The following is a 27809-nucleotide window of genomic DNA, read 5'->3' on the forward strand; positions in this document are numbered from 1 at the left end:
TGCTTAGCCTTCTACCTGGCTTTGGGTTCTAATCTCTCTGACTTTCTTACAACTTTGCCCTATTAATCCCCATTCTCTTTCCTACAATTTTAATCTCTCCCTCTTGACTATTTTTTTGCCCTCATATAAATTAGTTTATGCCTCTGCAGTTTAAGAATAAGGAGAACACAACAAAACCCGGTCCTCGTCCTGACCATGCCCCCTCCCACCAGATGGTCTGTGTTTTCCCCTTCTTCCAGCAGAGTTTTTACAAGTCCTCCAAATTGTTTCCATCTCCCTACTAGTCCCTTATTCCTCAGTCCTTGCTATCCGCCTGCCAACCTTATTCCCCCCAAACAGCATTCGCGAATGTCAAGTAGCCATAAATAGGAATACGGGAGTGTGTCTAGAGTGTGAATTTAATATGCCAGTTACAAAGAGCAAGTTGTGAGCTAACTTCATTCATACACCCGACAGATAATTCCCGAATGCTTTCCCTGTGCCAGACCCCACGTTCTAGATGCTTGAATCCCTCCATGAACAAAACAGACAGCTTCCTCGTGAGAGACTGTGTTGGAGCAGGAAGAGAGAGATCTTAAGTAATAAATCTAACAAGTCCAAATGAGGTTATGTTCGAAAGTGATCAATGGTAAGGGGACAGTACAAAGCAAAGCAAGTTATAGAGGACAGGGATCGGGAGGTGGACGGGGGTTAGCACACAGCAGCTGTAAAAGAAGTGGTCAGCGTTGGCCGCATTGAGATGCAAACAGAAACAAAGACCCTGAAAGTTTCTCTTTGGGGAGAATGTTTTACGGCAACAAGATTTACGTGTTCCACGTTGGTCCCTCAACAGCATCTAAAAATACAGAAATCATTTTAAAAAATGCTCATGACCTACTTTAACAGCTGGGTGGAGGCCACTGTCAAAGAGAGCTTCGTTTCTGATGATGTTCCCCACCCCAGGCAACACTTTCTGGTCCATTAACACATCACACAACATCCGTCCTTTCTGCTTCTTCACTTCACTTTCTGCTCTTGAGAAACTAAATTTAGGGGAACATACATCTAATTCTTCCATCATTCGTACTCTCTGTTGGCTTTCTGTGGAGTTTCTGTAGCAAGGAATAGAAAACACATTAATCATAAGTCGAGTTACAATTTCGCAAAGTGTCATTTAGAAGGAGCTCTGATATAAACACTTTCTGTTAATTGGAGTGTGAGTTATACCACCCAACAATGAAGACCGTACAGATTATTTAAAGGTGTGTTCAAAGTGAGGCTTTACCAATTACAGATCATTTTTAAAACATCTATCTATCTCCACATTTCAAACCGGAGACCCATCTCTTCAGTTTTTCAGCTGCGGTACATTTCTTTTCTGTTTTACCTGAATTCTACTGATGAGTCAAAGAAACAAATCAGATCTTTGGTGAGCTGTAGTTCAAAAACAGGAGAAACTCCATTTTTATTTTTATGCTCAAGTGGATTAATCATGATGGAGCCTTTCATTCCAAAATGAATCCTGAAACAAAATCAAACCCAGTTCTGAGTGGCAGAAAGTATAATATGTATCTAATTTTTTTTTCGTTCATTTCACTTTTTGGGTTATAAGCAAACAAATGTTAATCAAGATAGGTACTTTTAAGGGGGAAAAACGTAGCCAATATTATATCTTTTTCTATTATGGCTTCGTAGCCTCATAAAACTAGAAGATGTAACAATTCAGTTTTTCAAACCACAAATAAAATAAATTCCTAGAGAAATAATAGGGCCTGACAATAAGCCCAAGAAAACATACCCTGTTCTTCTTTTCTTGTCAGATGCAGTACTTTTATTCATGGAACAGTCTAACATTTCAGCTTTCTCTCAGATTCAAAGACTTTGGATGAGATGAGGCTAAATTTCAATTGCCTACAGTTTTGTTTTGTTTTGTTTTGTTTAATATAAATTCTACAAAGCCACTAACATTCAAATTCTGTATTTCTAGCCACAATGGATGGGAACTGTTTACCTACTCCGAAATGATATCTACAGTTTAAGACCCTCTTTCCCTCCCCCTTGTTCTGGGATACACAATGAAACAATTTTTTTTTGCAAAATCTTATGCATCAAAAGAGAAGAGAACAAGTCAAAATGATATTGTCTTCAGTTCTTTTAGTTTTCTTTTACCTTTATATGTATCGGGAAGATGGGATTTATAAATATTTACGGTTAGCTTGAAAGCCACAATGCAGTGATGAAAAATTGATAACCTTTCAGTTTTTATAGGATTGATTAGCATGTCCAGTAAAAACAAAGAAAGAGAGAGAGAGAGAGTGAGAGAAAGTGGTTTTGTGGACCTCTGATGATGAAGATCAAAAATGATTCTTGAGATGAAATACTGTGTTCCGCCTTTCAAATCCTTCTCCTTCTAGCTTTGTTGAGTTAATAAATATGGCTCTTTTGGCAGCAAATGTTACTGCACTGTGCTTCTAATTCCAAAGCACCATGTTATAGTATTGTACAAGGTTAACCAGTCTAACTTTAAAAATGTGGGTTTTAAACTCTGTGTGCCCTACTATCAATCATAAATGCATTTTACATGCCCCATAGTTCTTGACAGGAAAAATGTGTGCCTGTAAGTACTCCATAATTTAGCTTATGGAAGTTCAACCCCAGTGAAAGGTGTACAACTGGCATGCCCAGAAGCCATCATATCTAAAATCTTGTCAGCTGCATGGCTCATAAAGTGGATTCTAAATCACTTTCTATAATGAAACTGCGTCCACATAAAAAATTCTCAAAGGTTAAGACCCAAATGAAATGCAGGGGTAGCCCCAATGAGAACGCTGACTCAAATTAAGTATGCTTTTTCTGGCCTTATTAAATCTATTCAATTTAGAAGAAAATGTGCATAAAAACCACAATTTTTAGTTTATTCTTATTTATTTTATTTTTATTAAATAGCAAAATGTTGTGATAACTGAGCCCAATATACCGACAAATGTTGGGTTTATTGTTAAGTAACTTTCATATTAAACTAAGAAAAATACACCAGTATCGTGGAAATTTTTGGGCACAGTAACATCTGTACTCTTGTAACAACTGCCATACTGATCCTTCATAGACTGGGACATAGGTTTATATCGCTTTTACATTCAAGAGTTTGATTTGCTTTTCAAGATTCCTCATTATAATCAACTTAGTTTAAGAAAATTTTCTTAGATCCTTATTCCTAACTCTACCTTATCAAATCCCTTCCATCCCCAGCCCAACCAGTCACCTAAGATCATCTACTCTGCATAGCATGACTCCCTGCCAATAACGGGCATTAGGCCCAACTCTGAGTTGGTGTCTTATCCCTTCCTCAGCTCTTGTGCCTTGGCACAGTTGAACTGGAAATGGACACCTGAGTCAAGCTATACCCATCAGTATCCAGTACCTGGATTCATCTGCTTTCCCCTGATGAATTTATGGATTCTGGCTACAGACAAATCGGTTTCCCATTAATACTAGGAGATCCCACATGGGAACAGTCTTTGGGAATGTTACCCAGCATGGGCAACAGAGAAGCCAAGGGAGGCCCGTCTACAGGAGGGAAGAGTTCAGCAGATGTCAATGAGGGACAGAATCGAAAAATGCAGCGTCCTCACAGAAAATGGCCTTTGCTTCCAATTCTGCCTGAAATCCGTCTGCATTACCTTCAGGTAAGATACCCCATATTCTTGTAAGAAATAAATACTGAGCTCATTTGAGTTGGGCTTCTGTTGCTTGCAACCAAAGTTCTAATATAAAAATTATGACCAAACTAAGCACTGAAGTGATATTAAGAAACTGCCTCTAGTTCGAAATAATTTCCTAAAACAAATCAATAAACAAGGCCTGATACTATTTTAAAAACACCAGCCACGGGCTTCCAGGTTATCATTGTAAGAATGACCAGAGCAATCAAAACATCCTAAAACAAACACATATGGCACCGATAATGGTGCTGTCAAGGTTCATCTCAGGGATGACTAAACATACACTGCTAATAAGGCAACTGTTTATGAAAATCATCAAGTGGTCAAAAGTGACGTAATAGTATAAAACAGTTGAATGTGATTATTCTAAAGCTTATGTCAGAAATTCAAAGAAAAAAGTTACAAAACAATATGGAATGAACCATGTTAAAAAGTTAACAGGGAGTTCTGCATCTCCTTAGGGTACAGAAGAGCGAAGGACATAGAGCTCCTCTCCCAACATGAAGAGAAAAGTCCTATTATTTACAGAATCGTAAATTCTCTTGAACCTGTCAGAGACGTGAGGCTGCAGGCAGCAAGGTGAGCTAAATTCCAAATGGTATCAACCTCCTCCCCCCTTCATGTGTAAAGGCAGACACCCAAATTATTTTACCTGTGACAGAGTATAGGCAGAAGAGCCTGTAAAAACAGGTAAGAAGGAAATAGCTCAAATTTTCCACAAACTTCTAAATATGGAGTGTGGCTAATATAACCATTTAGAATCCCTGGAGGCCCAGACACAAGGACAGGCTCCCATGTAAGCCCTTTTCCATGGGTGTGCACCCCTGTGCATGAGAAAGATGTGTCACAGGAGGGGACTGACAGAGCCACCCTCGGTGGCATGGTGCCGGGCTGTAGCCAAGGGAGAGGTACAAACAGAAAGCCCTGTGTCCTGGCAGGAATAACAGGAAGCCTCGTGCCCACACAGTCTTGCACCAGCAAACAGAAGCAGGCGGCCGGGGCGGGGGAGGCAGGAAAGTCTTTGCCACCAGGCTCAGGCCAAATGCACAGCTGCTGAGGTTATGTAAGCAAAACCATCCGTCTTTAGGGGTGAGGCAGGCCATCAGCTTTGTCCTGCAGTGATATGCGGGGACATCTGTTCCCGCTGAGACAGAGGAAGGAAACGCTCTTTTACTGGGGCCCACCCACACGTGGAAGGAAGAATTTGACTGCCTTGGGGAGGAAAAGGGTCAGTGGCTCTCAGAAAAGTGCAACCCTCAGGTCCATGTGCACAGGGCCCAAGATAGAGGCTAGCCTAGAAGAATCCTTTTCCCCATCATGGACTTCTCACTGAATAGCAAGCAAGAGCAGTATCCCACTGGGGTGGGAGTGGGGATGGGGAGCGAAGCGTGTGGAGAAATCCCCTCATGGTACACATACCCAGGGTCTGCTAAAAGCTGAGAGTAGAGGACAGAAACTCAGAGAACCAGTCCCAGCCACACCAGGCCACACTTAAGGCACAAAACAATTGGAGCCACTGAATTTCTGATGTTGCTGGTTTCTGAAGCCGACTACAACACAACGAAATCCGAACCAATCTCGACTGCTCAATCCCCTGCCCTAATGACCTGATAGAAGAGGCATTAATATTTTTGAGGTTAAATATTACTTAATTTGGTCTCTACTGTTCCTGTAAACACAATTACCTGGAATTTTAAAAAGTTATGACACATAGAAAAATAAGATAAAAATTAAACAACAACAAAGGGACTTGATGTCAAAAGATAAAGCAGTCAACAGAGTCAGACCCGAAGATGTGCCAGATGTGGAACTATGAGGCAGATAACCTAAAGTCAACTTAAGTAAAATTATGATTGTCAGTTGAGAATACCATGCCAGGTCAATCTGCTACGATAAGGTCTGTAACCTTCCACAACCACTAGAGTGCTGCACATGCATTTTATGCTAACATATTTCCAAACTTTTATAACCTTGCACACAGGTGTGGATAAATCTACACAATCAGAGCCAAGGCAGACCATGCACGGGACATTCTCTATGGTATGGCCAGTTGCAGATGCTTCCCGTTCATGACAGTTTTCTATATGCCTTCAAAAGGGATATAAGAAAGTGTCAGTAACCAAGATCCAGCAAATCTACATCTAGGAATTTACCCTAAGAAAACATCAAAGTGGTGAAAGATACACCCTCAAGGATGTAATGTCCTTCAGAGTTTTTCATTAGAGTGAAAAATGGGGGAAAATGCTAACCAGTAGTGATGATAGCACAATCTGTGCATATGTAATATAAATTATGTATGAATATATGGTATATAACAATTTATATTTTATCTATGATATTTACAAAAACTGTTAAGCGTGCCCTCTTTTGGTGGTAATAATTACGGGTGGTATTTATTTTTGCCCTTAGACTTTTGGGAACTATCAGGTGCAGAAGGGAAAGCCAATGAAAAAGCTAAAGATTTCTAGATCTTCTCCAGTTACACATAAAAGCATCACGGTAACTGAAACAGAAAATAAAAATTTCAAAATATACCATTTTAAAAACTAAAGATGTTTAATTCTTGGCTTGTGGATTACTTGTAATGGTTAGTTTTCTTATTTTCTCTCTCTTTCTCTCCTCCTTCCTTCCTTACTCCTCTCCTTCATTTAAATTGAGGTATCCTTGACATATATCATGAGTTTCATGTGCACAACATGATTCAGTATTTGTAGACATTGTGAAAGGATCACCACAATAAGTCTAGTTAACATCTGTCACCGAACACAGTTACACTCATTTTTTCTCGTGATGAGAACCTATACGTTCTATTCTCTCTGCAATTTCCAACTCTGTGGCACAGTACTGTGAAACATGGCGGTCCCCATGCTGTAGTTACATCCCCACGACTTACTTATCTCCTATCTGGAAGTTTTTGCCTTCTGATCATGGTCAGTTTCCTTAAACTGCAGGGGACAGAAACCCAACTCAACAGGTTTAGGCACTAAGGAGTACTTCGTAGCTCACAGGATCTGAGGGAGGGCTGACGAATCCAGCTGCAGGAAAGGAAGGAAAGCAGCTAGGACCAGGAACAGATGGCAGGAGGGGCTAGAAGGTTTTTCGGATTCTCGGCTTTGTGTAGGCTGGTTTTATTTTCCACCATCTCACAAGCCAAGGAACGCAGCCACCTACAAGTTCTAAGGCCTCACCTCCTAGCTTCCCCTCATTATAGGGCCTGACTGTCCTCAGCTCCAGGTAAGGAAGTCTCACGGAAGAACCCACACTGACCCAACCGACTCTGTATCAGACAGAAGGTCCCATAAGATCATGCTAGAGTCAACTCGAACTCTGTGGTCAGTTTGGCCTGATGACCACTTTCTAGAAGGAATGCTGTTCCCAAAAGACATGTGAGCATGGTGGGCAGACAGATTAGCAGGACTGACTATTCTTCAAGTATCCGATTTCATTTAGAACCTTTATCATGCTTCCATTTTTCTAAATGGCAATGTGGCAGATTACAAAAACTACGTCTAAGCTGTAAAACCCTTTACAAGTAGCGTAAAACAGATTCCTTAAAGATTGTTTCACAAACTACAAAGAACTGTCACATTACCTCATGCATAGCCGTTTAGAGGATCACATCACTTACACCCCAACAAATTACAAAACTGATAATATACAAGGCTTCTCTAAAATGACAAAGCCTGTAAAATATTTCAGATATACTTTCAGAATATGATCATTGCAAACCATCAGAGTCATATAAATCGCAAATTGGAAATAGCAAAGTGTTTTGGAAAGAGAGACTCATTAAAAAAATATATCTTTTAAATGCGAGTCCGAGACGTAACAGCTGGGTTCTTTCTGATGGAAAATGGCAGCTTCCAGGGTGGGTGTGTCTGGGTAAGTAGACGGGTAGATACATCCCCATGCCATACTGGTAATATATACACATACATATAGCCAATATGTATATATACACATATGTAGTTAATAGAGGTTATATTTGGGAGTGAGATTATGAATGTATAAATTTATTCTTGCTTCTTATGTCTCAGTTATCGTTAATAAGTATTTGTTACATATACAGCCAAAAAATTAAAAATGGTTTCTGTTTTGCTATCGATGACAAACTTCTTCAAAGTGTTCAGAAGGAGCACCCGTCTTAGTCACACATAACACCACTACCGTGCGCCAAAAATCACTGCATATCAAATAATTTTTCGTGTTCTCTGGCACTGTTAGGATCACTTGAGCACTTTGATAAATCTTTTCATAACAGAAAGAGTTGCTCTAATTTGTATCTCTCTGAAGTGTGCATTTTGCATGGCGGATTCCCTCACCGAGGGCTTGGTCTGTGTCCTGTTCCATGACAAATGAATCCCAGGAAGATTCATGGCCTGCCCTGTAAGAGACATTAAAATCCAGGGCAATTTTAACTGTAAAAAGCTGCACATTACGGGGTAAATATAAGCGAGCACTAAGCGTGTTTCCTGCTATGTGCTCTTTAAAATGCAGACCAGCCTGGTGGGTAGCAAGAAGCGGTGAGGGATGAAGACTAAATTTCTGTCTCATGCTCGCAGACCTGTAACGTCACACAATGATCACATTCTGTGACAGAGTCATCCATTCCCTTAAGAAGCGTAGGTTGGGAGAGCGTGTGAATGTGTATTTTTACCTGCAATTCAACAGTGGAAGGGGATGCAGTTGATTTTAGGTCGCTCAGTTTGTATTCAAACAGCTGATCGGCCACGGCCCTGGAATTATCACCTCAAATAGTCATCAGGGCTGTGGGAAATGGAAGGGAAGCCAGCCACGGCGCTTCTCCGCACGCGTACACCGAGACACACGCTGCCCACGGAGGGTCCTAGTTCAGTGCGTTTAAGGAAGTGATTGCCCTGGTTTAGAACTTCAGGGAATGTTTACAGACAGCCCTGAACTGAGAAACGAGTCCCCCTTTGCCAGTCTGGTGGAGAACAATTGATAAAAACCTCCAGCTCCTCCAACAGACATGAATCGGCACCTAACACCAGAGAAGCAACAGCGTATCAGCGTTTCCAGCCACCTTCCACGGACGCCACCGCTTCCCCCTCCAGTCCGAGCGGACTCTTCCGTCACCTCCATCCAGCACCACAACAGCGCAACGGCAGGAGATCACTGCTGCGTGAGCCAGGCAGCACGCGCTTGTGTGACCCTTTCCAGACTGAGAAAAAAACCCCACCCAGTGATACGGTGGTCCAAGGACAGCAGCCGCTGACAACAAAGAGAACATTTCAGAGAGAAATCAATTACATAAACTCAACGTTCTGGAACTGGACGGTAGGTGAGGGGCGGAAAGTAACCATCATACAGTCATATTAGCTCCCTGTGCCCATCAGTCACCTTCGGTTAGAGGCACAGGGCCTAGTACCAGGGCTTCTCCTTTATGGTGAAATTGTTCAACAGCTTCCAGAAACATTAAGCGAGATTTAAGGGAGCACTACTGTTCTTCATGGGTGGCAACACCTTGGGCTAAATTCAGAGAAGACAAGGATTAGGCAGACATGCTAATCCACGGCCTTCCTCATTTTCCTGCAAAAACTGAAGAGGGGATCATGATCTGGCAAGTCCACACATTTTGACATTCTTATCAGTACGTCAACCAAGGTAAGAGATTGCACGTCTTTCATTGCGGACACATTAGCGATGATGACTTTCCATAACGGCTGTGGAAGAATGGAGAACTTGGGACTTCTGGGAAAAGTTCTAGAATTCTGTACAGAAGTTTCCAATTCCATACAAGGCTTCAGAAAAAGAAGGAAGACGGAGAACTCTAAATGTCTAGAGACAGGCTGAAACCGAACTGGGAGAGGTCATACATTTAAAGAAACTAATGCTGCTAATACAATAAATGCTTGGGGGGAAACACGAGAGAAAGCAGCAGGGGAGAAGGGCCCGGAGAAGAGAGTGTGGGGGTTATGAAGAGCCAAGCCAAGCTGTGTTGCTCCGCCATCTCGTGGAAGCCCGTCTAGCTGATTTTAGTTTTTCGTAAAAACAATACACGGACTAGCCCTCCAAGTCACGGTGACATCACAACTTACTCATCTTCCGCATCGGATAGGATCTCAATCTCTTATATTAGAACTTAGAATTGGAGTACTTTCTACGTGATTGTGTGTGACACCAGGTGAGTTGCAAGAAAAGCCTACACATCCCTCAACAGGGCAGTAAGATGTGTTGTGCAGGTTTATCTTACCGTAAAGCTTTGGGCCCAAAGTACATAAAGAGCTCCTTCCCCAAAGTCTGGACACCACTGTAAACGTATCCATTAAACAGTCTCAAGGGATTCTGGCTGGGATCTTTCTTATTATTCAGTGCAGCAGCCTAGGAGAAAATACACACACACCCACGTAAACACACATGCCGTCTCTAAACAAAATGATAATTTCATTCTTAAATGTATTTCTATTACTTCATTTGCAGGTGCTTCTCAATGAGAAGACTAATCTCCAGCAAGTCAAGTCACAGAATCAGCTGTTTACATACACTTTGTCAAATTACTATGGAGTCATTTAAAGAGAGAGGCCAAAAAAATTAAGTGGAAAAGAAAGTAATTGGTTCACCATCAAAATGAGTTTCTTCCAGGACCCTAGAGCTCTGCACATATGAAAAGAAAATACAGAAAAACGTTGTAATGGGTTTAAAACCAAAAAGTAGAATCTTCCATTTCTAGAAGCATAGCTGAGTTCCCTGAAAGTGCATTCTGATCGAAACAGCTAAAAAATACTGGAAAAAATGAAAACAAAGTAGTTTTACCTATAATGATGAACTCAAAAGCGAGAAAGGAACTGTAAGAGGTTGAAAAGCAAGTCAAAGAAGGCAAAAACACCAAAGAGAAGCAGCTCTCTGAAGCAGGCTCCTGTCAGAAAGGTATCTCTGGGCCCCAAGGAAGGGGGGTTTCAGTTTTCATGGTCTTGGGGGGTGTAGGGCATCAGTGGTAAAGACAGGGCTCCCCTGAGCGATGGGATCTAATGCACGACCTGCTCTTCTGTCTCTCCTCAAACCACAATGGCAAGAATAAAGGAAAAAGAGACCCATTACTTCTTCCTCCCATCACCGTGCAAAACCAAACAATATATTGTGAGGATTACAGTATAGGTACTAACACCGTAAAGATAGAGGAAGTTATAAACAAAATATCAGTCAGTCTTTTTGTGGGGTAGGGAATGAAACAGGACTGGGTTTAGATCTTGGTAAGGCTCTTTGTCTGGATGGGCAGTGGGTACACTGGTGTTCTCTGCATCATTATTTTTCATTCTTGAGAAGTGTCTATAAATATTCTTTGATTTGTAATCAAAATATAATAAAAAAATTTAAAACTGTCATTAATGCCTAGCTATTCTATAAGATATAATAGGTACATACAATTATATTTACACATTAATTCGTAATCTAAGGGAATATCCTCACGTACTTCTAACCTTTCTTTCCTTTTTCTCAAATGGACCTATGCATTCCCAGATGATCCAGGATAAAATCTTGCTGGCGCTGGGGGTGCAGGTAGTGGCGATGGTGACAGGGAGATAATTATAAAACAACTTTAGACATTGTCTAGAAGCAAATCATAGCCTCCCTTCCGCTTATGGTAGAATGATATTCAGTGATTCTCAAACATTTGGTTCACAGACATCTATCATTCTAAAGAGTCAAGATGATATGTCCACTCTATTCTTTAGTTTCATAAATTGGCCCTTGTTAAGGAAAAAAAAAAAAGACATTATAGTATTTAGTTCAAAGGAACAGAAGGATAAAAGATTTTTTTTAAACACCCCCTCCCAAAAAAAACCCCCCAAAACAAAAGATTGCAAACAGCGAGGGACTGAATTCTGTCCCTTCCAACACTCATGCGTTGAAGCGCTAACCTCCAATGGACTGTGTTTGAAAACAGACCCTTCGGGAGGTACTGAAGTTGTCGTGACGTCGTAGGGTGGGGGTCGATCCAGCAGGATCAGCGTCCTCATAAGAGCCTGAAGAGAGCTCCCTCTCTCTGTCCTGTGTCCTCAGAGGCTGTGCCACGGGAGACCGAAGTGGCATCTGCAAGCCAGAAGTCAGCTCGCACCAGAAACCAAACTGGCCTGAGCCTTGACCTTGGACTTCTGGCCTCCAGAACTGGGAGAAAATAAATCTCTGTAAGCCTCCCGGGCGATGGCACTTGTCGTGGCAGCCCAGGCCGACTAAGGCCGGAGCAGACACCATTCTTCCACGAAACCCACGTTCAGTTATGGCTACTCTGATGCTAGAATCTCCCAGCTGCCCGACGTTCAGGGCACCAGCCTCACAACCCTCCTCCACATAATAAGAACTGGGGATCAGTCCCGTGCTTGGAGGGACCAAGGAACCAGCGTATGGAAGGGGTTACAGATGCAGCCTTCCAGTTCTGCCCAAACCACGAGAAGAACCTGTGGGAGATTCTAGCAAGAGGCCCTCCAGACATACAGGCCACCATGTGCCTCTGATTCCTTTCCTCTTTCTTGGTTGAACCCCCGCGGCCTAGCAGTGATCAGCAAGCCCTCTCACAACAGGTTGGAGGATCCAGGGAAGGAGGAACACACTTACTTGCACACGTGCCTTGTTTTCCTAAATGAATCTGCGAGAGGCCTGAATTGAGAAGCACCAGGAGTCTTGATGTTTTCCTGCCTAACAGAAGACTTCACCTGGCCACAGAGCCGAGTGTAGATTAAGAGGGTGGGTTTCAGTGCCGGTTTCCAACCAAGTAGTTGGTTGGAAAACCAAGTTGGTTGACAGCCAAGTAGTAGGTACAAAGTTCTTCTAAAGCAGCCAGGACGCTTTGAGGATGATGATATACAGAGCAGACACAGATCTGTTGTCAGTTTCCTTTGCCTCAGCATAGACTAGGTTTGATATATTTCTGGATCTTAGATTTAAGGTCCTAGTGACATTTTAAAAACCTTCATTTCTAAATTTTTTTCCCCACCACTCCCATGTCAGCAATCTCTTACCCTCTCCCCACACTGTTTCCTAGCGAGTGGTCTCAGCCACGCCCTGCAAAGTCCTTCAGCGGCCGGCTGAGAGCTCCCCGCACTCACTGACAAAGCTGATCCATCTGATCCTGAGAGGGAATCTGTGACCACTGCCGCCACGGTGCTTTCATCTCCTTTAGTCCTCCAAGTTTTCAGGTTCATCTAAAACTCAGCCTGTCTCCAGAGTGCTGGAAAGGCATCAGTCTGCCATGTGTCCATCCCCCTGGATGCATGAGAAGGGGCCTGGGGCCTGGAACATTGCCCATCTAGAGCCATAGAGCCTTCAAAGTCTGTTGCCTTGGGAGGAAGTATCGTTCCCTCTTCCAGGCTTGATGCACATGCCCAGGTGAGCCAGGGGCTCTCAGGCGCGACCCCAGCTTTCTGTACGGCAGACCCCGGGGGAGGGCTCGGCCTCCTTCCGCCCCCACACCAAGCGGGGGGAGTGCAGTCACCCTGTCCATGTCTCCTGCAACCGGGATCCACTGGCCGTGGGGACCCAGGCCTTGTGAGGGGCTGGATCTGTGCTCTCTCTCACGTCGGGCCCTAAGCACACACTGGACCGCCGGAACCTGCTGTGCATGGTTCCCCAGTAACTTGGAACCAGGATCAGGCGCTGGCTTCTTCCAGTGGCACTTAGGTGCCTTTTAGCCTTGGCCACTGTCTTGTTGGAGTCTAGCCTTCCACACAGCCGGACCCCCAGGGAACAGTACCGCCCTGAAGCTAACCTTGCCCCCCACTCGTTCACCCAATAGGAAAGTGCGGGAATGAGCGGCGCTCACCGGACCACTTCTCTGTCCCCTGCTCACACCTCCTTTCCTCCACTTTACCCAGCTTTACCGGGTGTTATCAGGGCTGCTGGCAAAGAGACAGACAAGGTAACCTTGAACTAGGCAGGCTGGCACAATAAAACAGGACACAAGCCCCAAGTCGTCTCCCGTGAAGTCTGCTCACGTCGCCACATGAACAGCTTCGAAGAGCACTTGCTCCACTCAGGCTAAACTCACCGTCAACAGCAGATACAGTTCAAGTTCCTCACTCTTCACGGGGCTGGGTCTGTCATGTGACGCCCCCTGACAGCCACGGTGGGATGTGACACCTGCAAAGAAGTCCCTCGCCATTGAAAATGCACCGTTCATGACTGTTCATTGGATTCATTCATTTTAGAAAGGTCGACTGACCTTCCACTGTGTATGAGGCTTGTTCTAGATGCTGGGGATGCATTAGTGAGAAAACAAGAACAAAAACCTCCTGCCTTCATGGAGAGTACAGCCTTCCAAGCAGGAGAGAGTAGGTTAATAAACATAGTGACAGTGTGTTGAACCATTTGGGAAAGAAATCGAGATGAGCAAGAGAGACCACGATTAGGGGAGGGAGTAGCAGGTTATAATTCTAAGTGAGGCACTCAGAATCTCATGAAGGAAATGGTATCTGAGCAGGTCTCAAGGGGGTTTTGAGTGAGCCATGATCCACACGTAGGGAACAGGGGTGCAAAGGCCCTCCAGGAAAGTGTTTCTGATAACAGTGAGCAGATCAGGATGGCCCACAAGGGAAGGTGTAGACAGATGAGAACCAGACCGTGTGGCCCACAAGGTCCACTCAACAGACTGGCTGCTTCTCTGACACGAATGAAGACGAATTAAAATACGATCTCCGTTACCTTTTAAAATGCTCTCTCTGAAAATGCTGGGTTGGATTCTGGCTCAGGAGATCGGGGGGCAAGTGGTCCAGGAACTCAGAAGAACCACTGCAAAGATCCAGACAAGAGAGGAAGGCGCTCGGGGCCGATACTGGAGCGGCAGAGGCGGTGAGAAGTGGCCGGATGGCTGGGCGGATTTTGAAGGGGAGCAAAGAGCATGTGCCGGCGCACACTGCATGTGGGAGAGTTTGGGCCTGAATTATGGCAAAGACAGTAGCGGTGGCAACGGAGAGGACGATCTGGGTGGAACTGGAGGGGGAGGAAAGTGAGGCTAGTTTTTAGGTAAGTTGAGGCGAGACCTCGAGCAGGCAGTTGGGCATGGGATCTGGAGTCAGGAAAGAGGTCTAGGCTGCAGCTGTCAAGGTATCTAGTCATCAGCATTCTAATGGCTTCTAAAGCTTCGAGACTGGACGACGTCAACGGAGAGGGAGTACAGAACACCAAGAGAAGGGGCTAAGAAGGGTGGGCTAGGACACCGCCATGGCCTGGTTGGGGGGACGGGAGGAGGAATGGGAAACCGTCGGGAGAAGGAGGAGGAGAAGCGCACAGCGGAGGAGGCAGCCGGCCAGGAAGGAACAAAAGCCAGCAAGGGCGCAGTCCTACAAGCTAAGGAAGGAAAGTTCTGAGGAAAACTCGTGTCTGGTACCGTTAATACCTCAAGGTCAGATGAAGACTGAGACCTGACCACTGGATTTAGCCGTGCAGAGGTGATCTGAATGACAGAGTTTTTGGAGAAGGGACAGAAAGCAAGAGCCTGGCTGAAGTGGGTTTAGGAGGCTACGAGAGAAGAGCACCAGAGGCACTGAGGCGGTGTGAGCACGAGATGCTGTCCAGGCTAACACAGGGACGCAGGGATGGCTGAGGGGACATAGAGGCCAGAAGGTTTGTTTGCTTTAAGACGGGACAGCCCGGGAGAGAGAAGAACCGTCATGCAGGGGAGATGATGGCTGAAGCGATGTCTTCACTAGGCGAGAGACAAGCTCAAGGACACATGGGGTGTGCTGGTCTGGACAGGAACATGGACAGTCCCCCTGCAGCATCAGGAAGAAGGCGGCTTATATGGCTACAGACGCTCGTCGGTAGATGTGCTTGTGCAAATTCTCTTGTGGTTGATACGTTTTCTCAGTAAGATGGGAATCAAACTATCAGCTAAGAGGAAGACCCCAGGACCCTGCCTCCTCTATAGATACATGTAGCGCCTAATAATAAGATTCATTTTTGCCAGATTCTGACGCGATTCCCAGTACTCATTCACAAGTCGAGGCCAATGGCTCGACATAAATGGTGTCTGTCCTCCCATCCCGGAGACATCTATGTGGAAACGTCGTTAAAACCTCTTAAAACGTCGTTTAAGACCACATTGGGTATCCTTCCTTGCTTACATTGACTTAATGCTCGTCAGTGGATGTTTTTAATCTTATTATAAGGAAGTATTTATTTGTATTTGTCTACATAATCGGGCTTACTAGGATCATAACATTCCCTGATTTTTTACTTTATTCTCTGCCTTCTGAAAACCCAGATTGTTTTCTGGGAGGTTTTCCACTCCATAAGGACTAGTGGTCACCGTTAGGGGCTAGACTAGACCAGCTGTCCCATTATCAAAACATCCGAATTTAATTCAGCAGTAATACCTCATGGGGTTTTATTGTAATTGGTTAAAAAAATATTTAAGTGCACAATTCATATCACCTTTTCTGTGCCACCCATTCTTTGAACCACTCTACAATATACGTTTCAAAAGAGAGCCATCAAAAGAAACAGTAAAAACCAGGTTAAAAAAAACATACGGGTTTTAATAAAAACCACTGCCTTTTTTAAAAAAAAATCCAGGTAGTCAGATGCCCCAGAGCTCCAACTAATGTCTATCAAGAAGAATTTCAAACCTAGCTTATCCTGATTTCTATCCGAGATTTCCCTCCCAGGGAATGTTGAACAATTCACGAAAGGGGTCTATAAGGTCCTGCCCCAGGACTGTCTGGAACTTCACTGTGGGGAATTTGGTTCCATAGACAGCTTATGGAGAGCACAGCTAAAACATCCTTTGTTTCCAATGCTAAGGGGTAGGTTAAAAAAAGTTTTTATACCCAGGATTAATTCCTCAAGGCATCAGAGGCTGTCCTGTTGCAGACACATTACTGTCAATGATCAGAGTTTTTAGACTGTCTAAGAGATCCAACCATGGGAAGTTTGGCTATTTAGCAAAAGAAAGTCTCAGTGGATGGCCCTCCAAAACTTTATGGTTACAGGACTACATATTTAAAAGAACAAAAGGGAGTACATGCCCTTGTAAATAAATTCTGTTGTGCTTAGGAGGATGAATCCAAAAATATAAAGGCCGATATACTTAAAATGCACGAGACCATTAAATCTCTTAGCACAGCCATCAGTGAAAAGTGAACTATGTCCTCTGGCTGAGGGGGCCTCAAAGAGAACCACAAACCAAACCCTTAAAGGTGTACTATAGGTCTTATTTTACTGGTGGTTTACCCTCTTCTCCATGACTGAAAATAACACACAATATGACAAAAAAAGAAAAAAAGAAAAAAAAAGACATGAAGAGGTCATGAAACTAACACCTCTCCACATACTGAAAACGAACAGGTTGTGGCCCAACGACAGTGCGCAGGACGACGCAGAGGCCAGCAGAAGGGCAAGAGCAGGAAGGACAGCAGGTGCGGCAGAAGTCGCCGAGGAAACAGACAGACCCGCAACTGTCAGAGGACTTCTGAAACCGTTCCAGCTACAGATGCTGTGTGACCTTGGCTGGAATACATTTCGGAATTAGTTTTTGAATACTTGATGAGGTGTTTGGGAACTAAAATGAAATGTTAGCATAACCTCTTCCTTGCACACACATACAGATTGCATTTCTCTCTAGTATTAGGAGCTCCCCAGCTGGGAGGCCCGGTAATCTTGAGCCTTTCCCCTGCCAGATCCAGCAACCACTGTCACGGCACTTTCCATACAGAACGAGTGTTTGACTGTGACTTACGTTTCTCCTCTGACTGCCTCTAAGCTCCATGGGGACAGCGACTATGGTGTTTAACTAATCCTGTTGAGAGCTTCAGACAACGCCTGGCGCGGAGTGAAGGTGTGTGGGGTTACTTAATCCCTCCTCCTTCACCTCCGAAAACTCCCCGTGGCTTTCAAACATAGGCTCACTCACAGCATAATGTATATACGTGTCCAGTCACCACGCTGTACACCTAAAACTAATGCAACACTGTGTATCAACGATAATTTAATCATTAGAAAAAAAAATACAGGCTGTCTCCCCACCTACCATTCCATCCTTACTTAACCTTTCCCAGGATCTCTTGGCAAAAATTTCTACTCTACCATCTGTTTCATCTCCTCTGAAAATTATTAACAACCCAGTCTCTTTCTTTCTTTCTTTCTGATTTATTACTTGAGAGAGAGTATGAGAGAAAGATCATGCGATCAGGGGGAGGGGCAGAGGGAGAGAGAATCCCAAGCAGACTCTTGGAGCCCAACAGGGGGCTCGATCTCATCATCCCCAAAACCACAATCTGAGCTGAAATCAAGAGTCAGATGCTCAACTGACAGAGCCACCCAGGCACCCCCAGTATCTTGTTTTCTAATGACCTGCAAAGGAGTGAGGCTTACATATTCGAGGGCCACTTTCTCATAAGGACCAGAAGCTAGATGGGAGTAAAATACTATATTAACCAGATTATCCCATAAAGTAAGCTTTATGAAAAGGTTTAGGAATTCTGTTTAGGAATTCTTCAGGGGAAGGGATTTAGAAAAGGACTGATGTATTTTCAGCAACCAGTGCTAGCAAGCGCTGGTTTCTGTTTGAGATGTTTACTCAGCATTTAAATGGCTGCTTTAAAACACGGATTCTAATGCTTCGCTTGAGTTTTGAGGGTAATGATACATGAAGATCTTTTAATTCAGTTGTCTATCATTTGGGCACTAGACTCAAGTTATCTGATTCCCGGCACACTATCATTTTTAAAATAATCAGCTTTGGAAAATATACTTAGGACATAATAAAATTTTTGACTTATGACTGACCATCTCAAGCACTTGCTTATATTTTTAGTCTTTTTTTAAAATTCCATTTTAGAAGAAAATTCTTGTATACCCATGATGGTTTGTTCCACTTATTTTGAGAGCTACTGTGTATGAACTGGCCAAGGCTTTTGAAATAAACCTAAGATTTGCAAGATATTCACTTGTCCTATGGTAGAATCTGGGGTTATCACCTCTTTATATGAGCTCCAGATGCCTAGACAAATTCAAAAATTAATTTCCACAAGCCTATTATCTTTGTTATAACTATACACAAATGCCCAATATATGCTTGACTTCCTCACACTGACCCTTACAATTCTGTTATTGTGTGATTTGAACATTTCCTCCTCTCCACCCCGAAACAGACATGAAAATCTTCTATGCCACAATTTTAAGTATGATTGAGAAGGGTTCACCTTCCCATTTTCAAGTGGCTTAATAATATGAAATTGTCAAAACAACATATATCTTCAGAGACAGCACACGATTTATTGTGCTGATTACCATTTATCCTGCCTATCGATGGGTGAACAAGGAAGATGAACTTTTCAGAACAGAGCAAGACTTGTCTATAGATAAATGTTCCAATTCTAGTGCAACTATATATTTTCCCCACAGAGAAAAGAAAATACCACATTTACTTTCATAGCCTCTCCTCCTTTTTTGCCACATGCCTCTTTCTCCCCTAATACAACAACACTTTGCTAATCAGAGGTCACTTACCTACCAATTTAAACCATCAAAGAACCTAATTTTAAAACGGTCTCTAAGCACCCAAAGAGAGGTCTTTAGGTTCATACATCAAAACATATTCTACAATTTTTTAAAGAGCAGAGCCTTCAAGCATTTACCCAGAGGCTAAATGCTTTGTACATAATTTGAGGGCACCAAATGATCGCAAACCCTTCATTAAGGAAAAGAGCGTTCCTCCATTATATGGGTCTGGCAAGAAAGCCCTATCTGGGAGAAAACAGAGCAAATAATTACCAGGACACTTACTTTGCTAGACACTAAGCTAAGAGTTTCATGCATCTTCTAATCTAATCCTGACCAAATCAGCAAAGATGTGAGTGTATCACCTCTATGGGAGAAAGTAACAAAAGAGCTAGAATTCAAAATCAAGATGGTCAGGTGCTCTTTTTTCTACATCAAACCAAATACTTTGCTGTTGGATTAAAAGCTACAGTGGCCATGAAAAAAATCACCTTCCTTAGTCTCCTCATCTGTCAGATTGTTACCCGTTCTCCATTATCCTTTGTTCCACGACTCCATGTAAGGCTGAATGCTGATAATAATGTCCCACAGTCACTAAGGTGAATCCATTATCAGTCTGCGCTTAAAAAGGTAAGGGATCATATAATGCATGTTCTCGATCACGGTATCTCCCCTGCCAGGTTAGTATCATATTGCACGTCCTATAAAATTATAAAACCCCTTTGTATTGAAAGGCATAACCTTCCTTTAGCTAGAAAATGAATCTCCGTGGATTAGCTCATCCCTTCATACAATGGCACTAAAATGAGCAATGATTTCTTTCTTCCCCACTATGAACAAGAGGAAGAAAGGAGGAAATCTTTTATTGTGTGGCTTCACTATTTTCTCGTGGTAGGAACTGTCACATAACATACATAACAAAATACACACACTCATAACGAAACAGTCCTGACTGAATTTAGTTTTAAATCCTTAATCATTTTGGGCTATTCAAAACTCTTCTGTTCTCCATCCATTTAAAACATTGATTAAGTGCCTACTCTCTTCAGGACACTGTGAAGGACATAACAAGATGAGAAAGCATTGTTATACTGAATACATGTATCAAACCTTAAGGAGGTATAGAACAGCGGGAGCCTCATGTTTCAAATGAAAGGAATGCTTATAAATAAACTGTTTCATATCCCGTTTGGTGAAAAGGAGATTGAAAACATATGCAGATTACACACCGGACTTCCCTGAAACATCGTATCCACCCAACAATTAAAATCGGAGGATTGGCTCTTAGCAGCTCATCAACCAGAAATGTTCATTGATATTCCGATACTGTTTCTTACCATAAGGTTCCACGAACTCCAGCAGAGTTTTATGCAATGTGCTTACACAGTGGCATAATTTTATGCTGACAAGACGGTGGATCAAAATTCAGAGAAAGAATATAATGCATGCATGACTAGCAGATGCGGAGATCTCGGACGGGCAGGCTTCTTCAAAACGAGGATCAGTTGTCACAAGGAGATCCACATTAAAGCGTGTTCTCTCTGAACTTTCAAACTGAAGCCAAAAGCAAGGAACACTATCTGAGACACTAACAGGTTCATTAATGGCACCAGCTACGTAGGTGGGGGGGTTTTCTGGTTGGTTTTTCAGTATAGTGATTACCTGAATTATTTAAATGCCCACTCGCTATTTCTTTAACTCTCCTTTGTATTTTTTTCATGGTCAGTGCAATGTAAAGAATAAAGTATGAAGTTGTTAACTTATTTTTAAACTCTGCCTTGTGGAAACTAGTGACTTCAAGCCAGCAGCAGAAACATTTAAACAGCTTTAACTCCCTACCATAAATGCCTGGGAAACACGGGATCATCTGTTACAGTAATGACCATGTTGGAGATCAGTGACAACCTACCACATTTTGATTAAATTACTATAGATCCAGCAACCCTCTAAAATGCAAAAGGCCCTTTCTGTTTATGAAGATTATTATTATTGTCATTATTATTGTTATTTGATCAAAAGCCCAGCAAGTGAAACCATGGCAAAATATTTACTATTTTCTCAATAACCACAAAGAGATTACTATCAATTCCATATTGATTTTCAAATCCAGTTCCCATAAAATCAGATTCCTGATCCAAGCCTAAAGACGTATTCCAATTTTTAATACCTCTATGTCAAGGTATTAAACAGAACAATTTTAAGGGCAGGCTTTTTTATTTAAGGGGTATAGCTTACTTAGTACTGCTTCCGAGAGATGTTAACAATTGCCCAACAATTAATGAAGCATTTGCGTTCTATTATCAGGTTGTACTCTCTTGTACAATCTGAACAGAGGATTTTAAGTCCTTAGAAGAGAATTCTCAGTGAAAGGCAACTGATAACTGAACAAAAATACAAATGGTGGGTAGATATAACCAAAAACCCAAGGTCTCACTTTCCTAGTTAACAATCACTACTATCTCTTTGGCAATGTGGCGTTTCTGCTTCTGAATTATCCACTTTCCCACTGAATCTTTTAAAAATGAGAAAAGCCATAGTTAAGAGAATAGGCTTTGGATTCCAAAAGAGGGAACCCCCCCTCTTTACCCCTGGTTCTACTCCTTCCTAGTCCTGTGATCTTGGACAACTTAATTAAACTCCCTCTGGACCTCCCAGTCCTCATCTGTGGAATCATAGGGTTATTTTTTTCCCAGCTACATGAAGTGTAAAGGTTTTTCAAATGCTGTTAATGCTTTGCCACCAGAGATAACCACAACGAACTTCAAGGAAACATTCCCGCTCTTTTGGCCTGAATACCAAGGTGGTATTTATTTAAAACATGAAGCTGGATTCTCACAGGAGAAAGTTTATCTCATTCATCTGTGCATCCCCAGGAGCTAGCATAAAACCTGACACAAAACTCAGGACTGTTGAATGATGTAAGTCATGATATACATACACATATTCAGGCCCTATCCATTTCTTTTTTTTTTTTTTAAGATTTTATTTATTTATTTGACAGAGAGAGATCACAAGTAGTCAGAGAGGCAGGCAGAGAGAGAGGGGAAAGAGGTTCCCTGTTGAGCAGAGAGCCCGATGCGGGACTCGATCCCAGGACTCTGGGATCATGACCTGAGCTGAAGGCAGAGGCTTAACGCACTGACCCGCCCAGGCGCCCCAGGCCCTATCTATTTCTGAGCCTTGGCTGCCTTTGCTTCAGAAATAGCAACTTGGTCCCCTCTTTACCTCCACAGCCAGCCCTCCTCCCTGGATTCCTGCAGCCCTCTCCTAAGTGAGGGTGCAGTATCTACTTTGGCTTTCCCCCAGTCTTTTATTTTTCCTTTTCAAGATAGAGTGACCTTTCCAAAGTGTGCGTGGATCTCACCACACTTTAAAGAGCCCTCTCCTCCATTCCTTGTAAGATAAATACAAAGTCCCTAACCAGGTCTACAAAGATCTCCATGGTCTGGCTCCAGCCCAGCAACCTCAAACGACCTTCCTTCTATCCCATTCTCTGTTTTCCAGTCACACTGCTTTTCTTTCAGTCCTTCGAACATTTGAAGCTTTCCTCCTTTGCGAATGCTCTGCCTAACGTGTTCTGCCCGCCAACAACCACCCCCAGGGGTTGCTCATTCCTTCTTCCTCTTCATACCTCAGTTTAATTGTCAGCCAAGCCTCTCCTCACCTCCCTGAGTCCTTACAGAACCATGTAGCAGAGCCTTCAGAGAATTTATCAATTTGTATTTATGTTCTTAATGACTGTCTGTGTACCTTCCCAACTCCAATGCAGGGTCCACAGGGGAAGTGTCCGTTTTTGCTCCTTAGGCAACTTGAGTATTCAAAATTTTGTGGAATACGTGATTTTTAATAAACATTCATATTCTAAGAGAACACTCAAGATCCAGCCCAGTGGTACCCTGCCCTGATTTTAAGAAACACCACAGTAAAAGAATAGGTGCAGAGCACTTAACGACATAGAGAGTTAAAATAAATAAAACACAAGTTGGAAGAAGATGCAAAACTTATTCTCTTCCAAGTTTGAAAAATATTACTTTCTCAGACTCTCATTTCTTTCAAGTTGTAAGCATATGCTAATTTCATAGCAAGCCGCTTTTTCTTCCTGGACCAAAGGCTAGGAGCGAGTTTTGCAGGGGAAATGAAGTACAGCACAATATTGCATACATCCATGAAATACAATCATCCACACATCTAAAGGGCTTTTAAGGCATGATGGCTTAATCAGAGTATTTTTAGTACAAGTCCTAAATTCTTAACAAATGCAAATCACACCATCTGCAATGAATGCCTTGAGTGGTCAGAAGCTGTGATACAATATATTTTAAGAAAAAAGAAATTCACTTAAGGGAAGCAGAGCTGGGTTCCATAGCCCCTTCATTAGATGGCAATATTAAGCTGAGTGGGAAGGTCAGTGCTGAATTTTCTGTGTGCAGTTTTGGAATTATTCGTTGTGCTACACTTATCAAATGCAGAATAGCAGGCAGGCGAGAAGCTGAAACTTCATGCTAAAAGCTCACTGTCTTAGAAATGTGAAGAAAGAAATGGGGAGCTCTGGTAATATTAACAGCAGAAAATGCACCTATAGATGCAAGGAGACCATCTTTTGCTGGGTCATTGCAAGTTAAGCAAAGTGATTTGTAATAAGACACCTTCGACTAGCTCTTGCCCGGGCATCTCTCTCCGGCAGCCTTTGCGCAGCCGTCCAGTCCCGTCTAACTACCCAGGCGCGTGGGCACTGACTCGTCCCTCTTACAAATTGAAGGTAGGGAAACGCTATGCCCCAGCGAGCCTGTTCCAGAGCAAAGAGATGACCTTTTGGGCCCTGGAAACCCAACGGGGTCTTTATTCCACTGTCCCCTGCTGACCCCAGAGCACATTACATGAAGGGCTCACCTGGGAAGAGACCACGGCCAGCGAGGCTGCGCCAGGCGAGACCTGGCCTCCCAGGCTCTGCAGGGCGCTTCCCCGCACGTCCGTCACCGCCTGGCCCAGGCGCACGCGCGCCCGAATTTTCTCTCCATTTAGAGTACAACCGGGTCCTTCCACCATCTCCCGGCCGGGGCTGTGGCTCGCTGGTTGCAGACCCCGCGGAGAAAGCCGCTGTGTGGGTATCGGCGCGGAGAGGAAGTTCAAATCTCCCGCGCTTCCTGCACCGCCCCGGACGCCAAGCCCCGCCCCCAAGCCCCGCCCAGCCCGGGCCCGCCTGGCCCCGCCCCAGCCCCTCCCGGTGAGGTCCGCCTGGCCCCGCCCCAACCCGCCCACAGTGCCTGGAGCCCACCGAACAGGGCTGAACTCGAAGGGCCCAGGCAATTGGGACCTCAGAAACTCTAACCTTTTGCTTTGAGGTTTTGCTCTTGTCCTTGAACTACTCAGCACACGTCCATTTTGTGATGTTGTCCTCTTGTTCTGCCCTAAAATGCAAAGTCGTCTCAGTCTGGGCAGGCTTTGGTTCTCGTATGCCCTATTTAGAAATGGGTAAGGAAGAGAGGGACTCAGAAAAGGGCGCTTAGAACAAGCAACGTATATGTTTTCTCCTGTGGAGTTAGCATATTTTCGTAAATGTGGCTTTATATGCCAAATATACTTTAGTCTCTGTATTAAAAACCCTTTCATTTTTTGAGACAGCTGAGCTAAGTGAGCTCTACGCGAATTCATCAACCATTCTTTTATGGGATGCCCCAGATGAATGCTATTTGAAATTGCTTTGTAAAAGGCAGGGCTCTATACAAATATGAAGGCAATGCATAGCTTTTCAAATTTACACACAGACGCATACATATAAATACATGAAGCTAATGACTCCATACAATTTTTAAATAATAAAAAACCTACCCTTTTTTTGAAAAATAAAATACAGCACATTAAAACAGAATGTTACTCTGTGATGTAATCAGTCTATCACCGTGCTGTCGTTTGACCAGAAGAATAGCAGTTAAACCTGAACTCAAACATTTAAGAAGCATGAAATATTTCTGTCTGTGGGGAGCAATCCGTGATGGAGGTAGCTGGATCACACTCAGGATCCTTTGTACTTTACTCCCTTGTTGAATGGTTGTTTAGTCTTCTAGGTCAAATTGCTAAATAATCGAGAAAGAATCCTAAATTCAGTTATAATCTTTGCCCCTTGCTGGAGGAAAGTGCCATACACCTTAGTGCTTCTACCTTTGCATTAATTATTTGTCGGTACCTAGTAAATGATCCCGTTTTTTCTTTTGGAGTTTCTGGGGGTCAGGAACGTGGCAGTGGACTGGCTGGGTGGTTCCGGGGCAGCGTTTCTCAAGAAGTTGCCATGAAGATGTTGGCCAGGGCTGCGGTCACAAAAAGGCTGGATTTTAGCCAGAAGATCCACTTCTGAGGGGCTCCATGGCACGGCTGAGGACAGGTGGTCTTGGTGTGTCATCCTCTGAATCTTCTCCTGACAGGCAGCTGAGGCCCCCTGGAGGTGTGATCTGAAAGAGAAGGCGAGGAGAAAGCTGTAAGGATCTTTATTACCTGGTCCCTGAGGTGACACAGCCAGGCCTTCTCCCCTTCCATCTGTTAGAATCCAGTCAGTCAGCGGAGCCTACAGGGGGCAGAGATGAGGGGTGAAGCTTTGTCTCTAGTAGAGAAGAGTATCCGGTAATTGGTGGCCACATTTTAAAGCCATCATGGTCCTCATTAATTCATCACGGACTTCTCGTTTCTCTTCAGCTTGCGCAGTGTGCACGTCTGCATCAAATATCATCTTTAGCCAGAATCAGGTGCGCCGTTCCCCACAGAGCTCAGTGCGCTGGGGAGGAACACTGCAGATACTGAGACTTCATGGATGCGTCCTGAAGAGCCAAGCCGGGTTTTGTTTATATGTGACTCGCCTTTGGGTCTGTTGATACTTCTCTCTGTTATTCTTCCTTGCATCCAGTTACAAGTAAAATCACATGAGTTATGCATCTGCGGCGCCTCGAAAAGAGCCACCTCACACCCCTGCAAGCAAGCCTACCCCAGAGGCAGACTCTCGGTGCTCTTCTCAGACTGTGTCAGATTTCTCCTAACTGCCATCCTTCCTGCCCTTAGCTTTTCACAAGTCTTCTGAAGCACAATGTATTCCCTGATGACTTTATATAAGTCCTTTGTTTTCTCTAAAACTCCCTATCTTCATATGTAAGATCAAATATATTTTTCCTGTTAACCTCCACAGGATTGTTCTAATTCCCAAATACCAGAATATACGTGAAAGCTCTTTGAGAAATGTAAAAGGCTCTACAAATTCAAGGAATTAAGATGCATTCTGTTTGCTACTCTTCGAATTTTTTCTGTATTTTGTTTCTTGGCTCATGCCGTTATTCTTACCTTTTTTTCTTTTTACTTCCTCTTCAGCCTGGCTTACTGAAATTTTCCCACTTAAAATCCTAGTTGAATGCATATCCTCTAAAAAACCTTCCAAGTATGGTCAAAATTAATCTCCTGTTTTCTGTTGGTTTTCCAAACCTACCTCGTGTTAGAGTTAATTGGGTGGATACTGGTCTCCCACTAGAGTCATTCCTTGAAAACAGTCGAGGGACTGTCCTGTTTATCTTTAGACTTCCCATAGGACCCAGGGTGCTCTTTTACACATAACAAACTTTCGATGACTATTTGTTGAATTCAATTATGATTATTAACTTATGAATGAAATTATTGCAACTTTCTGTCCCCAAATACCTTTTCTTATATTTTTAGTGTTATTTTTATGAATTGAGATTTTATGTTCTCAGATGTCCTTGCTAGTGGTGCCCGGGTGGCTTGGTGGGTTAAGCTTCTCCTTCAGCTCAGGTCATGATCCCAGGGTCCTGGGATCTAGCCCCACATCGGGCTCTCTGCTCATCAGGGAGCCTGCTTCCTTCCTCTCTCACTCTGCCTGCCTCTCTGCCTACTTGTGATCTCTCTCTGTCAAATAAATAGATAGAATCTTAAAAAAAAAAAAGTCTTTGCTAAAATAAACATCAACAAAAATAGGTAATACATTAAGTTACCCTACAGTATACTTTCTTTATTAGATCAACAAGCTAAGAATCTCGATGTATCCTTGAGGAAATCAGATCAACCACATGTACAATCATTTGTGTACATTCATTTCTATCTATTTATCTTCACAATAACCACAAATAGTATGTATGATGGTCAGGATACATATTTGTACTACATGAATAAATAAATTGTGTTTCAAACCACTGGTTATTTTCCATAATCACATGTAAGCACCAACAAAGATACAGAAATAAAGCCCAAATTTTCTGACTCTGAGGCCAATATTCTTTTCACTAGCAGCACAGGTAAGTGTAGATGAAATAAAGATGTCTAAAACACTGGAAAAGATAGCTTTCTCCAGGACCTCAGGTCTCTAATATACAGCTCCTAGGCACTAATGGAAAACGTGTTGGACAGGGTAAGAAATCACCAAAAGGAGATGGAGAGGAGCTAAACATAAACCTGAGTTTTACTTATAAAGATTTGCATTAATAAAAACATACTTATGCTTGCTCTGTGTGAGGCACTGAGTCAGGCTGCACACCAAAGATTACAATGTAGGTAGAGATGCTGACATGAAAAGATACAAGAGGAAAAGAGAGCCCATGTTATATACCAAAAAGGATTTGAAGACTGAGAGAATTCACTGAAGGGACACATCACTCAGAAACATGT

The 27809-nt window shown here is 43.2% G+C and overlaps 1 protein-coding gene across 1 annotated transcript in view; it reads right to left on the bottom strand.

Annotated features, from left to right (window-relative positions):
• The window catches only part of NEIL3 (nei like DNA glycosylase 3), a 45628-nt gene extending 21322 nt beyond the window's left edge, over window positions 1-24306 (bottom strand). Inside the window, exons 1-4 of the mRNA XM_032329415.1 lie at window positions 24045-24306; window positions 9916-10043; window positions 1367-1501; window positions 878-1091 (exon numbers count right to left, since the gene is read on the bottom strand). Of these exons, the coding sequence (XP_032185306.1) occupies window positions 878-1091; window positions 1367-1501; window positions 9916-10043; window positions 24045-24200 (633 nt within the window). The 5' untranslated portion in view covers window positions 24201-24306. The remainder of the gene's footprint in view (window positions 1-877; window positions 1092-1366; window positions 1502-9915; window positions 10044-24044) is intronic.
• Window positions 24307-27809: the final 3503 nt, after the last annotated feature.

Source organism: Mustela erminea, chromosome 21 (genome assembly GCF_009829155.1).
Source record: "Mustela erminea isolate mMusErm1 chromosome 21, mMusErm1.Pri, whole genome shotgun sequence".
NCBI classification, from domain to species: domain Eukaryota; kingdom Metazoa; phylum Chordata; class Mammalia; order Carnivora; family Mustelidae; genus Mustela; species Mustela erminea.